The following is a 19,074-nucleotide window of genomic DNA, read 5'->3' on the forward strand; positions in this document are numbered from 1 at the left end:
ACGGAGACTCCCTCATACATCACCCATGTTGATTAAAAAAAAATGAAAAAACGCACCACTATTACGCCCAACAAACTAACGCCAGTACTAATGTAATTTTTTAGGAAAAAGAGTAAAGAAATAGTTACCTTGATAATTAATAATCATAATACTAATTACCTGTTCTTATTGTGTAGCCACCATAAGGAATCTCTATAACTACTGACGTTATATAAGGTGTGTGTAACACAGACAAGATCTGAAGACCCTAAGGTAACCTTGTGTAACATCAGTAAGATCTGAAGACGTGTCAGGGAACTCATGTGGAAATTCTACGTTTGTCCCAATAACTGGTTACCTGTAAGTTTAACTCTAGCCATGTTCCTCTCAGTTTATATGAGGGACCTCAACTATATATCTGGATTTTCTCTAAAACGTGTTGCAAAGAAAAATCAGCAGATCTGAATTCGGTACTTCCCACTTGGTTAAACTGCAAAGTATTAAGCCAAAATTATTCAACAAAGCTATACGATTCTCAGCCAAATAGCTATATCTCAATTACTTTCTAAGATAGTTCAGTTACAAGTAAATAATTTTTTTAGATAAAAATGAGCATATGGCCTTCAAAATTAGGACAAGGCCATTTATATTTAGTACAAGGACTAGGTCACCCTAGGACACCTTCATGTATAATATCATCAAGGTCAAAGAAAGAAAAAGTTAAGAGAAAATTAATAATAATTAGTTACCCAACCTTAATGTGTAGCCACAATAAGGACGCTTCACCTTGTGTCAATGCTGTTGTTATAGATTTATCCACCTGTGGGTCAGAGCGGAAACGGGCAAATAAAGCCCGTTAGATTAGTAGTGTGTGATTATACGTGGTGTTTTTTTTGGAGGGAGGGGTAGTTGGGAACGGTGTGAAGCAAAGTAGATGTGGGGGAGAAGATTATTTCAGCGGCTAGGAATGCTCGTGATGGATGATTGATAAGGCTGGATCCAAGAAAGGAGCGAAGTGAGGCGGTGGCAAGGCAGTCAAGAAGAGGGGATGTTCAAGAGATTGGTGGCAGTATGGACAAAGGATGGGGTCAGTCCCGGTGATCTGGGAAAGGCAGGGATAGCCCAGCCTGAGCCTGCGCAGGCGGACTACGAGCGAATTAAGGGTGGTTGCTGGCGTTTGGAGAGGGTTGTAGGCCGTAGCCCTGGCAAAGCAGGTTGCTGAGAATGAACCCTCAGCCACTCGATTTTTGTGGTCAGTTCTGGTCATGTCATGGGTGGATCGTTTGACCATGCACTTTATGTGTTAAAACCTGATTGGGAGGGGAAAGCTGACGTCCGGTAGGGTGGTGGCAGCCCGAGCAACATGATCAGTTCGTTCATTGCCCGCTATGCCAGCGTGACGAGCAAGCCAGTGGAGGAGAATTTCACCCCCTTCCTGCAAGGTGGAGTTCGCCACAGGCAGAATCGAGGTCAGCAGGTGAACACTGTCTCTAAAGTGTCTTGTGCGGAAACCGTGCAGAGACGAGAGCGAATCGGTGTGTATGACGACACGCTGACGAAGACGGTGGAGTTCAGCGTCTCGCAAGGCACCGAGGATGGCAACGAGCTCTGTGTCAAATGTGGTATGTTTAATATAAATAATGTTTGAAGACCCTAAGGTAACTTCTTCTGTAACATCAGCAAAGGAATGAATGGTATCAAAGAACGCATGTGTAAATTGTACGCTTGTCTAACTGTAAACTCAACTGTAACCATATTCCTTTCAGTTCATAAGAGGGACCAGAGCTAAGTATCCGGAAAGTTACAGGTTTAAAGGTTTTGTTGTTTCCTCTTAAACGTGTTACAAAGAAAAAGCTGAGCAAATCTGAATTAGGTACTATTCACTAGGCTAAATGGCAAAATATTAAGCCATAGTCATTCAGCAAACATTTTTGTCATAGGATTTTCATCCAAACCGCTGTATCTCAGATAGTGTCTGAGGTATTTCAATTTTTAATATGCAATTTTAAGAATAAAAATGAGTATATCAAGGCCATTTATATTTGGCACAGGGACTCTGATTACCCTAGGGTACCCTCTTGTGTAATATCATCAAGACCTAAGAAAAAAAGGCAAATAATAATAATAATAATAATAATAATAATAATAATAATAATAATAATAATAGTAATAATAATAATAATAATAATAATAATAATAATAATAATAATAATAATAATAATAATAATGATAAATAAATAATAATTATATTAATGATGAAAAGAAGATTCACCATTTACATGGTGAAGCTTGCTTAAAACAATTGGGACGGGTTTCGCAAATACAGATAGTCTTTCAACTTTGCTATAATTTTTTGACAACCATATTCGATAACTGGCACGCAAAAATCTCATTCGATATCATATTACTTAGATTTCCAGAACGTGTTTGATATGGCTCCCGTCTAAGACTCCTAGAAAAATAAATAGAAGCCCACTGCCTATCTAACAAATTATGTTTATCGATTACTGATAACGAATCGCAAGCAGTATGTAGCAATAAACTGCGAATAATATGATTGACTAAAAACAACAAGTGGATTTCCTCAATCGTCAGTTCTAGGACCAGTTCTTTTCAATATTCATATCACTTATCTAGAAAATGGAATAATTTCTAATGTATCGAAATTTGCAGATGACACGAAGACCGGAAACAAAGTGATTACAGTTACACACTATGAATCTTTGCAAAACGACCTGGATAAGTTAACGTGTTGGGGTAAATCTCAGATGAAAATTAATGTAGATAAATGTAAATAAATTTAATACATGTAAATAGCGAAAAATCAGTAACAAGAGTATAATTGCGAGTCCTGCAGCGAGATTGGCCATTCATTGACCTGTTTGCTATTGCCGCAGACAACAAACAAGTTTGCTTTCCTTGGTTAATCCTAAATCTTATTAAAGAATGTTTAGTTTTATAAAGATCTTGGGGAAGCTCAGGTGGAACAGTAATCGAAGATAACAGAACATGAAGTGAGTGGATGGCGCCACCTCAGGTGTCAGCTACTGGCAGATTTAGATTCTCCATGTCAAACTACCTTTTATGGTACTACTTTTATATCTCCAAAGACCCCTTTTTAACAAATCCGCCAGAAGCAGAAAAAGAAGAAGTAGAAGAACGCTGGCCACTCACTGACTTGCCGGCTATCGCCTCAGGTAAAAATGAATATCGCATGTTCAGTACCTCACTGAAAGAAAGAAAGAACGGGAAGGTTTTAGAGTTAGTATCAGCAACGACCTCAAAAACTTGAAACAGTAGCAAGGCAAACACAATGCTTGACTTCATCACAGGGAACTTTGATCACAAGACGCCCGATATAATCTCAGTGCCTAGAATACTGCGTACAGTAACCGTCCCTGAATCATATTATGAATAAAGACAGGTCGGATAATGTACAGCGCAGAGCCACAGTAATGATCCCAGTGCTGTGAAAATACCCTACAAAGAGCGACTACAGAAATTTAAAGAAATTACTCAAAAAAAAAAAAAAGAAAACTACTCAGGGGAAATCTAATACAAGCATTAAAAATTCTTAACAAATGCAAAGTTTGTTAGATTTGATAATTTGTCCGAAATGCAGAAAGATACTGTGACGGAAATAATGGATCGAAACTTTAAGTGATGAAGCACTAATATGGGGAAAAAAATAATAATCGCGTAGTTCAACAACGGAATAGGCTATTAGCAACAGCGGTTAGTGCAAAAACTATTGATACGTTTAAGTGCAGTTAGACGATTATATTGGGACTAAAGGCTAGGCAGTAATTATTATTTTTTTTCTTTTTTTGGTTGAGGTATATGCTTTTTTTTATGCGAGGAAGAAGGAACCAAAGGTCATGAGCCCGCAAAACTGTTCCTTCTAAGAGAATAACAAAATACAAGAGCCAAATTCAAGATCCGATCATTTCGAGATGCCTGGACACACTGCGTTTGAAAGACTGGAGATCATAACAAGCAGGAAATACAGACAGAGGGAGACAGTTCCAGAGTTGACAGGTTGCATAAATGAAGGACTGGGAGTAACGGTTAACTCTTGCAGTAAAGAGTTGGACAGAAAAGGGATGAGAGTTTGCTGCTAGACGGGTGCTACATGCCCGTCGTAGAGGTGGAGGAATGCAAGCAGACAGTTCAGACGAGCAGTGACCATTGAAGTAGTGATAGATAAGAGATAAAGATGTAGTAGTGCGGCGAAGAGACACAGGTTGAAGGGAACCAGTAAGAGGAGGAGATTTAATAAGACAAAAAGCCTTTGACTTTATCCTATTGAGAAGACCTGTCTGTGGGGTACTCCACACAGGGGCGGATAAAACCCGTGCATAGAGTCAACAACTGTGCAGGGGTAACGAAGGAACGGAGTCGGCTTAGCACATCTAATCTCTTGGAAGCAGATTTTAGAAGAGATGTAATATGATCTTGGAACTCCTGTGGAAGATTTTGTCGGGTTAATAGGTGTAAGAACTGAGTCTTTGATGCATTAAAAACAAGATTATTTTTACCCTAGTCAGAGATACGAGCCAAGTCAGACATTAGGTGTGCCATAGCCTCATCCCTTGTTTTTTGTAGTAACTGCTGAGATGGACGTTGCGGGAACCGAATGGAAAGGTGAAGGGTGGAGTCATCAATGTATGAGTGGATAGGGTTAGATGTACAGCTTAGAAGGTCATTGATGAATCAAAAGAAGAGAGTTGGTGATAGGACAGAGAACTGAGGAACACCACTGTTGATAGATCTAGGAGAAGAATGATGGCCGTCTACAACAGCAGCTATAGAACGCCCAGAAAGGAAACTAAAGATGAAGGCACAGATAGAAGGATACAAACCGTAAGAGGGCAGTTTGGAAATTAAAGATTTATGCCAGACTCGATCGAAAGCCTTTGAGATGTCAAGTGCAATGGCAAAGCTTTCGCCAAAGGTGAGAAGATCGCCAGTGGAGCGTCCCTGACGAAACCCATACTGACGATCAGAAAGAAGGTTGTGATAGGAAAGTTGCTTTAAAATTTTTCCATTAAGAATTAACTCGAAAACTTTTGAGATACAGGATGTTAAAGCAATTGGACGATAGTTAGATTGTTGGGAATGGACATCCTTCTTTGGGACTGGCTTAATGAGAACAAACTTCCAGCAAGAAGGAAAGGTACAAGTTGATAGACAGAGGCGAAAGAGTTAGAGAAGCACAGTTCTTGAGGACAACAGGAGTGACTCCATTAGGCCCATATGCCTTGTTAGTATTTAGGCCAGTGATGGCAGAAAATACATCAGATGAAGAAACTTTAATGTCAGCTATGAGGAAGTCAGAGGGGAGAAGTGATGGAGGAACGGCACCAGAATCGTCTAAAGTGAAATTGGAGGAGAAAGTCCGAGCGAAGAGATCTGCTTTATCAGTAGAAGAAATAGCTACAGAGCCATGAGAGTAGAAAAGAGGAGGGAAGGATGATGAGGTAAAGTTGTTAGAATGGTTTTTGACAAGGTGCCAGAGGGGGCGGGAAGAATTCGAGTTGGAGAGTTGAGAGCATTTAGTACGGATGAAATTATTTTTAGCAGATCGGAGAACAGACAGCACGATTCCTGGCAGAAACGTAAAAAAGATGATTCAGGGGTGGGTTGGCTTCGGAACCTTATATAGGCCCTTTCCTTGTTATGCACTTCATTAGAACAGGCGTGTTTAACCAAGGCTTTCTTGCATTAGACAAGAGATATGAGAAAGGAATGTATGCTTCCATGCCAGAGAGAACAACTTCTGTAATGCACAAGGCACACTCAGATAGCTCCCGGCTATGGAAGCAACAATCATTCTAGGGAAAATCAAAGAAGTACTGCCTGATGGCCTCCCAATCCGCAGCTTCAAAGTGCCACAGACGACGTTTCTTTGGATGGTTCACAGGCCGTACCGGAGCGATAGGATAGGTTAAGGTGATAAGGTTGTGATTCGAGGAGCCCAAAGGAGGGAAATGATTAACAGTGTAAGCAGAAGGATTAGTCGTAAGGAAGAGGTCAAGTATGTTGGAGCTCTCTCCAAGGCAGTCAGGGATACAGGTACGGTGCTGTACAAGCTGCTCTAGGTCATTTAGGATAGAAGAGGTGTAGGCTTGTTCACCAGGTGGATTAGTGAAAGGAGAGGAGAGCCAAAGGTGGTGGTGAACATTGAAATCTCCTAGAATGGAGATTTCAGAGAAAGGAGAAATAGAATGTGTTCCATCGTAGAAGTAAGTCGAAGAATTTTTGGTCAGTAGAATTAGGGGATAAGTGAACAGCGCAGATATATTTAGTCAAAGAATGACAGGAAAGCTGAAGCCAGATTGTTAAGAATTCAGAAGAATCGAGTTCAGGAACACGAGAGCAAGATAAGTCGTTCCTTTGGCTTTGAAATGAGAATAAAGTAGGAGGATTCAGAAAAGGGTCTGCTGTCAGTTGCTTCAGTCTCGGAGAGGAAAAGGTGAGGTTTAGAGGAGAGGTGGTGCTCGACAGGAGCGAAAGTTAGGGGAAAGGCCACAAATGTTGCAGAAATGAAGAAGTGAGCCAGACAGTGGTTCCAGGCAGCTCGAGTCGTCACCGGGAGAGGGGGGGAAAGTGGGGACATTTATGGTCCCCCCCCCCCGGGGACTCCGAGGCTATGTATATCGATGCCATAGTTTCTTTTGAATTTTGGAAAAGAAAGTGTAGTGCGTACTGTGCATGTAGTTTGGTGTTGACAGTTAGAGAAACGTGTATTGGGGAGCATGCTTGCCTACTCTCTGTGTTATTAAAACACTGAAAAAAGTTCAGCAAAGGGGGATGGTCAGGAACTAGTCCCGAAGGCTGATGAAACGGGAGCTCCAGCTCTCCCTGTCATCAGCTTTCCATCCACCTTGGGAGTATTGTCCTGCTCTACTGTGAGACGTTTGTTTAATAAGTACATAAAGTCACTGTGTTTGCATTTTCTTTTAAAATCTCTAACTCAGATTACAAAGTGCATCATTTTTCAGCTTCTACCTCTCCAATAAAAATGTTCACACTTGTCTCTTCTATACTTAGAGTTGAGTGTTTTTTCTCTCTTTTTATCTGCCGGATTATTCGAATTACCGTCCGATAAGCCTAACATTAGTACTATGCAAAATTGTAGAAATAATTTCTCGAGAAAAAAAAAACTTGTTTTATTAATAGGCATTGTTTTAAAACAGATAATCAGCTCGGGTTTCATAATAATAGATCATGTCTTACATACCTGTTTGAATTATTTAAAAACATATACGATAACAGGGACGTAAAAGTGCCATTCCAGGGAAAATCAAAATATACAAGTAGCTTTCCAGAAAGCATTTGATGAGGTTCCCCACATCAAAGACTGTTTGTTAGAAAGGCTTTGGACTAAAAGTCCAAGGCCTTTCTAACCAATGTTCATGTATTATTGATTGGTCAGTTTATAGCACGCAGCATATGGGAGAATTATCACATTGTCTCGAAGTAACAAGCAGATTTCCTATAGGGCCAGATGTAGGATAATTTCTTTTCACTATTTATATGGATGATCTAGAAAATGGACTAGTTTCTAAGGTATCAAAATTTTCAGGTTACGATATAGGAGGGCAAATAATTAGGAAAGCAGACTGTGTACTTATGCTAAGAAACCAGGACAAGATAATGAGCTTGAGTGAAAATTGGTAGACAAAATTTAATAAAGATAAAAGCAAGGTAATGCAATTAGGTGAAAAAAACATTTGCAATTAATACCGTATGTTCAACGAGGATTTATTAGTCAGTATCAGTAATTGCCTCAAAAACACAAAACAGTGTTTAGCGGCCAATAACAAGGCAAACAAAATGCTCGGGTTCATAACAAGGAACTTTGATTAAAGAAAAAAAAAAAAAAAAACGGTCGATGTTATCTGGAAGCTGTACATGAAATTAGGTAGACCACAGCTAGAATATTTGGTGCAACATTGGTCCCCATATATCATTATTGACGAAGATAGGGTAGAAACAGTGCGTCACAGAGCCAAAGAACATCTCATCTGCGAAATTTATCCTGCGACAAGCGACAAAAGAAACGAGATATAAGAAAAAAAAAAAAGCGAAGACTCAAAGGAGATTTAAAAGAGTTTAAGTTCTATATAAATTCGACGATATATATATATATATATATATATATATATATATATATATATATATATATATATATATATATATATATATATATATATATATATATATATAACAAATAATTTGGTTTTACGCCAGGTATTCCCGAAGGGCTAAGGCGTTGCCGCTGGGTAGAGGACTTTGGATTGGAGCGTGTAGCATTTTATGACCGGATGCCCTTCCTGATGTCTACCAATAACCCTTGGGTGGATTCGATCCTCCGAACCTTCGGTCGGAGCGGAGCTCTCTAACCCACTGAGCCACGACTATATATATATATATATATATATATATATATATATATATATATATATATATATATATATATATGTATATATATATATATGTATATATATATATATATATATATATATATATATATATATATATATATATATATATATCCCATTGGAGCCCAGTGTTCCCAGTATTGGACAGAACTGGGAATTTTGTTCGTCCTTCAATCTCTCCAAAACCAAGGGTCAGAGACCTTCAGACCTATATGTATTCTGAATCAGGGTGACCCAAGCATGGTTTTAAGGGGTGGACATTCGTGCCGGGAGGGGGTTGGTGATAGCCAATACCCTCTTCAGGCACAAAATGATCCATAGGTATATGTGGCGAGTGATGAGAAGGGTGAGTGGTGAACTGAATGAACGGAAGGCAAGGACTGATTATATGTGTGGATGAAAGGATGTGTGTAATGGATGTAAGAGTATATAGAGGATGGGGGAGTGGACTTTCTGACCATCACTTGCTGGTGGTCGGAATCGAAGTCCAAATGAAATGGAGAAATAGAAGAAGGGAAGGGCAGTAGGAAGTAGTTCATACAAGGAGGATGGAAAGGTTACAAGGGGACGGAAAACAGGCAGCATATTTTTTTTTTTTTTTTTGTCCGACTCCGGGCATAGGCTTCACAGCCTGCTATCAAGGCCCAGTAGTCCTCCTACATACCATACACCTCTACATGTCACCACTTCGGCGCTAACACCCACCGTCCATGTTGAATACATGCTACGGCTGTCTCATATAGGACTGGTGTATTGGTATTAGCGGGGGTATTTTTACGACATGTCGGCGGGTCGTCTGGAAGATCAGTAAAGCCTGATTTAATGAAATTCAAATCCTTAAACTGTTCCCTGCCCAAGCCGGGATTCGAACCTGGGTCCGTTAGGACTGCAGACCACCTCTCTACCGATTGAGCCACCGCCTATAAGAGGGGAGGGGAGTGGAGGAGCGACTGGGTAAATGTGGATTGGAGCAGATGAGGTACGTGGAAGGTGTGTGCAAGATATTCACATGAGAAATCTGCGCGCCATGTGAGGTTGTGTGTGGGATGAAAAGAAGACGAAAGGGAGTGCAGGGAACAGCATCGTGGAATGAAGAGGTGAGAGACAATGTGGTACAAAAGCAAAAAGCATATAGTGATCGGATGAGAAATAGGGGCGTGGAAGAAGTTGACAGACGGAAGAAAGGGCTATATGTTGAGAAGAGAGAGGTGAAAATCTTAGTAAGGGAGAGCAAGAAGAGAGTGGATGAGGAATCTGGAAGGAATTTGAGTGTCAAGTGGAGGAATGTAGGAAAATGTTCTGGAAAGAGGTTAAGAAAGTTAGACAGGGTGCCAAAGAATTTAGTTGGGGAAAGATAAATATGGTAGATTACGAGGGGAGAACGAAGAAAAAGTGAGCAGATGGAGAGAACACTTCAAGAAATTTTTGAACGTAGAGAATGAACGTAATGCTAGTAGAAGTCGCTGAGGAATGACTGGGGGAAGGAGGGATGTGAGAAGAGAGGAAGAAATAAGTAGGATTGAAGGTGTGGAAGCAATAAAGTTAAAATGAGGAAATCCCCAGGAATTGATGTACTGTGTGGTGAAATGCTGAAGCGTGGGAGAGAGATTAGTGGAATGGATCTGTAAGATGTGCAGATTGGCCTGGGAAGAATGGAGAGTCCCAGAGGTTTGGAATCAGGTATAATTATTCTCCTGTACAAAGGAAAAGGGGGGAAAAGAAGTGTGTGGTAATCATAGGGGCGTTTGTCTTCTTAGTGTAATAGGAAAAGTATATGGTAGGACACTTACTGAGAGTTATGGAAAAAACAGAGGAACTAGCTGGAGAAGAACAGGGAGGTGGAAAGGATGAGGTTGTGTAGATCAGATATTCATTCTTAGATCTTTGGTGGAAAAGTGTCTAGAGAAGGGAAAAAAGTTGTATGCGGCCTTAATGGATTTGGAGAAAGCATATAACAGGGTGGATAGACAAGAATTGTGGAAAATATTAAGAACATATGAAGTAGATGGGAAGTTGCTGAAGGCCATGAAGAGTATGTATGAGGGTGCTAAGGCTGCAGTGCGTGTGAATAGTGAACTGAGTGAACTTTTCTATTTAAACGTTGGATTAAAGCAAGGATGTGTCATGTCGTCGTGGTTGTTCAATCTGTATATGGATGGGGTTATAAAAGAGATGCAAGGTAGGGCAGTGGATATTGGAGAGGCCCTAATGAGATAAGGGCAAGGTTTGGAAACTCCCTGTACTGTTGTTTGCAGATGATACTGTGTTGTTCAGTGAAGACGAAGAGGGAGCTGCAAGGCTTGGTGGATGAGTCTGAGAGTGTGTGAGGTGAATGTAGGGAAGAGTAAAGTTATGGACGTCGAGAGATGTGTAGTCAATGAATGTACAGTGAAGTTAGATGAGGAGGAAATGGAAAATGTGAGTGCGTTTAAGTACTTGGATAGTGTGATGAGTAAGGATGGAAATTTAGAGGATGAAGTGCTTGAAAGGGTTCAGCAGGGGAGAAAGGTTGCTGGTGCCTTGAAAGCAGTGATAAGAAACAGGGAAGTGGGCATGGAAGTGAAAATATTGCTACGTGACAATATTGTGATATCAGCTCTAACATATGGAAGTGAGGGTTGGACCTTGCTGGAGGTACAGAAGTCAAGAGTGAGAGCAATGGAATTGAGTTATTTGAGAGGAGCCTGTGGAGTCACATGGAGAGACCGACTGACAAATGAGGAAGTGAAGGAGCGTTGTGGTGTGGATGTGGATGTGATAGGAAGCGTTAGGAGAAACACACTGAGGTGGTTTGGCCATGAGGAGAGGATGAAGATTGAGAGACTGACGAGGAGAGTTTATGTGAGTGAGGTGGAGGGAGGGGGGGAAGGGAGAAGGCCATGGATGAGATGGAGGGATGGAGTGGAGAGGTATATAAGAGAGGGGTGTGTAAGCTGAGAGCTGGGCAAAGATATGGCGGGGGATAGGGCGAGATGGAGACGATTTGTTTGTAGCCACCCCTTATGGGATTAAGGCGTCTGGCAATATATATATATATATATATATATATATATATATATATATATATATATATATATATATATATATATATATATATATATATATATATATATGTGTGTGTGTGTGTATGTGATTTTGTGTGTATACACACATGTTTATTTATATATTTATATATATTAGTAGGTGAGAGGAGTGAAACAGTTCGGAAAAAAGTTTTGTCCATTCCTGTCAATTTAATGGGCAAACCAGGTAGAAATATAGTTTTGTTCCCTAATCTACTGACGAGACATAATAACAAAACCAATAAAGTCCCTCATACTACTAAAGAGATTAAATGGCAACTCTGAGGTGAAGTACACTATTCTCTCTTTTTCAACTGAAAAAACTATTTGAAGAAACAGTCAGTAATAATTTGTCCCTAACCACTGTGTTGCTAGATCAGCCTCCTATATATGTCATAAAGACTTTGTAGTTACTTGTAGAGAAGTATATTTTAGACTTGTGGTCGAGCGGCTTTTATATCTTGTAGTAGCTTTCCCACCAAATGTCATGTAGTGACAGGAGAGGTAAAGAATAGTATGGGACTATTTTTATTTGTCTTGTAAATATTAAACACGGAACGTGTATAAGTCCCGGGTAGCTACCTCCCTGTCTCGCTATCTGTCTCTCTCCCAAATTGCCAAGCCCATCTCCCGTCACCTGTTTCCTCTGAGGCCTGTCTACTTCTCTCTCGCCTGTTCGGTGGCTAATCTCCGTCTGAGCTCTCTTTCCTAAATTCTGGTGTAGCAGGGGTGTGTCACGTGTGTTCCTCGTGGATCTTTGTTCACGAGAGGACTGCTGACAGCTAACTGCATCATCTCCTTACTGGCCGCTGTCGTCAGCTTTCCTCAGTGTTAAGAGTGTGTAAGCATGTTTAGCACTGCTCGATTCTCGCAGACACAACACCTTCTCAATCATCTGACTCCCTGCTTCTATCTGTCTCTCTATCTATCTATTTATCTATCTATCTATTATGTAGTCTTTACCACACTGCTCGGTCGCGCGAAAATAGCGTACCATCGACATTTAATAGTTATAACATATTAATACATACTACATACACATTATAATGAACTTATAAGCTAATTAAGTGAAATACATAATATTGTAAAGTAACATAATATTGTATACATATAATATTTATAGTAAATAGTGATTATTCAGTAATAATACATTTAAACAAGTTGTATACATATTTGAATAAATGCAATGTTTGTTGTATAACACTTTGTAAGACGTGCATGTACAACAGACGTACGCATATAATTGTGCAATGGTAATACTGCTAGGTTATACATTACATATTTGAGTTATCGCTTTAGTAATGTCTAATATTTCACCTAACTTGTATGATGATACTGGTAATACAGAATTGTGCTATAATTGTATGACATATTGTGTTAATGCATAATTGTGTTGGCCTTATAATTGTAGTTACATTTTGTTAATGCAACTCTGACATAAGTGTCTTGGCCTTATAATTGTAGTTAAAGTTACATAAAAGTTACATCTTGTTAATGCAACTGTTTTGTCGTTACATAATTGTTACATATCGTTTGTAGGTACATAATTGTAGTTAGTGTAACATAATGCAATCGTTTGTCTTTACATAATTGTTACATATCGTTTGTAAGTACATAATTATAATATGGAGTAACATAATTGTAATAACTGCAGTCCTAACATATGCTGCGGTCGATGATAGTGATGATGTGTCATGCCACTTGTTTGTGGAGACACAATTTGCTTTTTTGTTTGTAGTTTATGTGGTAATTTGGCATATGTAGTAACACTTACACTTATTTTCATTTGTTTGTTATGTGATCTTACTCTATTTCTTTTTTTTCTTTCTTACTTTTTTTTTTTTTTTTTTAAATTGATTTTCTATAGTTTGTTTCTCTTTGCTTGTGTACGCTTTTTTCCATTTTGTTCATGGTTGCATAATTACTGGTTAATTTCCTTGGGATACTTTTCAAAGTTTAGTTTATATTGCACATATGTTATTGAAAATGATATTATATAGTCCCATATTTTGTTATTTTATATAAAAAATATATTCACTATATACAGTATTAACTATACACACTGACTTGTTGTTCACCTGTACCTATCGTGAGTAATAAGTGTGTCAGCACTGTGTGGAAATCATTGTCTTCACGATTGTGTTGAAGATGTTCACTCTTGCTAACGGCATTTGTGTTGGCCATTTTTTTTTTCTCTAGTTTACCTTGTAACTTAATTTATATGTTTCCACTAGGTAGCTTGAATTAATAAATGTTTAATGCAGTTCTTTTAATTGCTCACTGAGTAACTGTGATGGTATATTTTCTTTATTACTTTGTAGATGTACTAATGTATAGTTGTATATATGAAACACGTATTTTATGTAGGTATAAATGGTAACACTCGTTGGTAGTAAATAAATGTTATAATAAATGAATGAATATATACAGTGTAGAATATTTATTGTTGGTGCAAGTATTTAATGATTGAATTATGAAGATAATTGAAGTAAGTATGTGTATTTAAGTTGTAACTATACAGCACGTTTTATATGTTTGTGCAGAAGCTTATTGTCTATCACTGTGTATTGTATAAATGAAGTAACTATGTAACTCTAATTTTTTACCGTGGTGGAAATGGTGTGAGTGGTGTTGCACGTGGTGATAGCGTTGTCCTTCGCGGGTTGATTGACGTGTTGTCGTCTCAGCACATGGTGACGTCGGCTTCCCACACTGGTAGCTGTGGTGAGTGAATGAGTAGCGATGAGTAACTTGAGTGAAGATGAGTTGTGAGTCGTGTCTCACTCTTCGTTTGTTTGTTCCGTTTTTCTATGTCGATGTTTTCTCGGTCCTTTTCTCTAGTGATTTACTCGTTGTGGGATGAAGACTGCCGCTACTTGTAGGTGCGTGTAGAAGATTATACAGACGACGTAGAGTTGTTAATTGTAGTTGATTGTAGATGGCTGTAGTTCACTGATTCGTCGTAGACTTGTAGACTATTTGCACTGTAGGCTGTATTTTGTAGGATTCAATGTAGAACTGAAGCTAATCTTGTAGTCTCGGTTGCTTTTGTAGAAATTTGCTTTTAATTCGGAGACGATGTCCGCAGATTTGCTGGTTTGTCGTTAAGCTAATTGCAAGGCGTCGAGTGATCTCTTGACCTCTGCATCAGCATAATGATCTGGGAGATGGAGGGGGCTGGATGGAGAGAATACTGTCAGGAGCTGATGTTGGTTGTTTTCAATCTTGATATTTTGTAGGAATTTAATGTTGATTCGTAGACGAGGTTCGTATACGTTCGCTGCTACCAAATGTCATAAAGACTTTGTAGTTACTTGTAGAGAAGTATATTTTAGACTTGTGGTCGAGCGGCTTTTATATCTTGTAGTAGCTTCCCCACCAAATGTCATGTAGTGACAGGAGAGGTAAAGAATAGTATGGGACTATTTTTATTTGTCTTGTAAATATTAAACACGGAACGTGTATAAGTCCCGGGTAGCTACCTCCCTGTCTCGCTATCTGTCTCTCTCCCAAATTGCCAAGCCCTTCTCCCGTCACCTGTTTCCTCTGAGGCCTGTCTACTTCTCTCTCGCCTGTTCGGTGGCTAATCTCCGTCTGAGCTCTCTTTCCTAAATTCTGGTGTAGCAGGGGTGTGTCACGTGTGTTCCTCGTGGATCTTTGTTCACGAGAGGACTGCTGACAGCTAACTGCATCATCTCCTTACTGGCCGCTGTCGTCAGCTTTCCTCAGTGTTAAGAGTGTGTAAGCATGTTTAGCACTGCTCGATTCTCGCAGACACAACACCTTCTCAATCATCTGACTCCCTGCTTCTATCTGTCTCTATCTATTTATCTATCTATCTATTATGTAGTCTTTACCACATATAGAGCACTGTTCTAAACACTTGAGCGAGTAGTACAATTAATCCTCACTAAGTCAAGGATGTGTTTCACAGTATCACAACTTTATTCTATAAATTGGGGGAAGCTTGCAAATTGGTTAGATGTAGTAATTTTAGGCTTTACCTGGTCCGTCAAAAAAAAAAAAAAAAAAAATCTGTTGGCTGAGCTTTTATCATGCCGTGGTGTAGTGACAACTGCCTGACTTATTTAGAAGCCTCGGGTTTGATTCCCGGTCATGAGCGTAAAAAATAATTTGTACATACGCATGTAATGTAGGTCTCTCCAACAGATAAAGGCTCTCGTGTTGTGGCTGGGATGGACTAAAACTACTGTCATTTGCCGAGTTGCGTGGGGCTGAGCAATAATCCTGATGTGTTGCGACTGAAATATATCCTCCCGTAATGGATATACCTAGATCATCAAAAAAAAAAAAAAAAAAAAATCAGGTGGCTCATATTTTGTCACATATTGGTGTCGTGATAACAGTGCCTGACTCTTATCTAGAAGTCTCCGGTTCGATTCCCAGTCAGGAGAATAAAAAAAAATTTACACGCGTGTAACTATGTTTCTCTCCAACATAAAAAGAAGCTCGTGTTGTGGTTGAGATAGACTGAAACTGCTCTGTCACTTGCCGAGTAACTCGGCAAGTTATGTGATTTAAATATATCTTCCCATAATGGATTTATATATATATATATATATATATATATATATATATATATATATATATATATAAATATATATATATATATATATATATATATATATATATATATATATATATATATATATATATATATATATATATATATATATCCATCCATCATCCAATCCTACACTGCCCCACGAGGAGCGTAGGGGCCCGGGGCTAGGCAGTTGGTCCCGACATTTAAGATGAGTGACCAGCCTCACTCATCCCTGAGTGGCATTACATGAGCAGTCAATCCCAACCATCCCTTGGATATAAACCTTCACTGGCTCAATCAGACTGGAGAGCAATAATTACCCACTAAACCACCAGGTGCCAAAATTTGGTTATATGGTTACCACCCAGCATAGTAAATGGTTTCCTAGTGTACAGGTAACCATTTGGCTTGTCACTCAGTGCAGAGTCACCCACAGCCAGAAGGAAAAGGAAAGAATGAAGGAAAGAAAGACCGAAGAGGGAGTGGAAAGTCACCCGCAGGCAGAAGGACAAGGAAAGAATGAAGGAAAGAAAGATAGAAGAGGACGGAAGGAAAGAAGGATGGAAGAGAGGAAAGGGCAGACACCCTAGAGCAGCACTACATCGAGTGAGTGAATGGTGAGGGCCCCCACCCACCACTTATATATATATATATATATATATCTATATCTATGTCTATATCTATATATATATATATATATATATATATATATATATATATATATATATATATATATATATATATATATATTGTTACGGAACAGAGAAAACTGTCCCGCAAAGTTCCAGGTTCAAAACAAAAGAGTTAGGTAAAATTACAAGTTAAAGTTTAATGCTCAAACAACAAAACATTCAGGACTCATAAGGATAATGTAATGGCAAAAAACAGGTTAAATATATGGTTAACTGCAATAGCCTCTATTAACACGAAATTAGCAAGAGTAAGTTTATCTAAGTCAGCCCTGATAAAATGAGAAAACCGGATAATGCTCAGTTAATACAAGATATATTATTACAGATACAAAATATTATTACTACTGGCTGACAGTAAAAACTCCACACCAATCACAAAAACCTCACTAGGCCCACGAATTAACACCTTATGCTATACAGTACAAGAAAAAATGTATTAACACTTATACTCAAATTACACAGCTGCTAGATGGTTGGAGACTTCCTGAGCACACACAATAATAACAACTGTACAGGGAAGGACAGAGCTGTGAACAAAATGAGGAGTAGATCTAAGTGGCAATTCATGCAGAGACTGAGCTCATTATATAGGGGCCGGCAGAGCTTGATACAACTTGTAAGAAGGACGCGCAAATGAAGCTATAGGGGACAAAGAGTTGACAATCCTGCTCTGAACAACAGAAAGAACGACTTACTCTACTATAAGGGAGGAGGGGGGAGTGAGGTAGAACACGCACTATGGAAGCCACGAGGCGAATCGTGATCAAACAGGCAGCATACTGTACGTTAGGATTATACAAAGCATGATGAAATCATAGGCTATGTAACACCTCCATACAAAAAAAAAAAAAAAATTTACAAAGGCAATTTCTTATTACTCTAAAACAATCTGTCTAAAGTCTAGATAAGCAGTCTGCAATAACATTTTCTTTCCCCTTGACATGTTGTATGTCTAATGAATACTCCTGAAGAAGTAGACTCCATCTTGTTAATCTGATTTTTATCTCTAAACTTACTAAGGAATTTCAGTGGGTTATGATCGGTATAAATGACTATGGGGTCAAAACCAGAACACAAATAAAATGAAAAATGCTGTAAACCCAAAATCAAGGCCAAAAGCTCTTTCTCAACAGTTGAGTAGTTCTTTTGAGGTGGAGTGAACTTCTTATTGTAATAAGATACAGGGTGTTCAATACCCTGTTCATCCTCTTGCAGCAAAACAGCCCCAGCTCCTGTATCACTTGCGTCAACAGCCATCTTAAAAGGCTTAGCAAAATTTGGAGTAGCGAGCACTAGCTGACAATAGGATAGCGTTAAGTTTGCTGAAAGAGGATTCACAGTTATCGGTCCAGACAAATTTAACTCCCTTTTTCAGTAGGTCTGTAAGTGGTGATACAAGAATTGAAAAGTTAAGAACAAATCTCCTGTAATAACCTACCATTCCCAAAAATCTTTGTAGCTCTTTCCTACTTTTAGGTCTGGGAAGATCACTTTTAACCTGAACCTTAGCTCCTGGTGGTGCAACATGTCCATCACCAATTACTGTACCGAAGGTACTGAACTTTAGCTTGACCAAACTCACACTTTGATAAATTAGCTACAAGATTAGCATGAACCAAACGCTCAAGAAATTTACTGACATGGCATAGGTGATCTTTCCAGTTGTCACTGAAGATTAATACATCATCAATATAAACAACACACCCTGCCAAACCCTCTGTTACAACATTCATGAGCTTCTGAAAAGTGGCTGGTGCATTCTTCATACCATATGGCATTACAGAATATGCAAGTCTTTCCTAGTGTTACAAAACATGAGATCTCCCTAGCACGTACTTATGTACCTAGCCTTTCCGATCTTGTCTATGCAATCTTCCACGCGAGGGAGAGGGTAAGTGTCTGTTTTAGTTATCTGATTAACACGTCTGTAGTCGATGCAAAGCCGCTGTGACCCACCTGGCTTAAGGACTAGAGTGACAGGAGAACTCCACTCGCTCTGACAGGGCTCAATCATCTTGTGGTCCAACAGGTAGCCAAGCTCCTTCTGGACGAGAGGAACTTTCACTGGGTTCACACGGTAAGGAGGCAGTTTAATTGGCTTTGCGTCTCAAACATCGACATCATGCATCAACACAGTGGTTCTTCCTGGAGTGGCACGGAACACTTGCGGGTACTCCTGCAGTAATGCCGAAAACTCCTGCCTTTCCTCGGGAGCTAGATGAGAAAGCTTAGTCTGGAGATCATTCATGATATCAGGATTCTTCCCCAAACTATTACTCAGGCTCATGTTGCATGGGAGAACTTCACTTGCAGACTCGGGTGGAACA

The 19,074-nt window shown here is 39.2% G+C and overlaps 1 protein-coding gene across 1 annotated transcript in view; it reads left to right on the forward strand.

Annotated features, from left to right (window-relative positions):
* Nucleotides 1-1,342: 1,342 nt before the first annotated feature.
* LOC145415429 (ionotropic receptor 21a-like) overlaps nucleotides 1,343-19,074 on the forward strand; it is a 331,047-nt gene continuing 313,315 nt past the window's right edge. The window contains exon 1 of the mRNA XM_080284708.1: nucleotides 1,343-1,601. Coding sequence (XP_080140834.1) covers nucleotides 1,343-1,601 — 259 coding nt within the window. The remainder of the gene's footprint in view (nucleotides 1,602-19,074) is intronic.

Source organism: Coenobita brevimanus, chromosome 102 (genome assembly GCF_032717465.1).
Source record: "Coenobita brevimanus isolate Jiangsu-jjx chromosome 102, ASM3271746v2, whole genome shotgun sequence".
NCBI classification, from domain to species: Eukaryota; Metazoa; Arthropoda; class Malacostraca; order Decapoda; family Coenobitidae; genus Coenobita; species Coenobita brevimanus.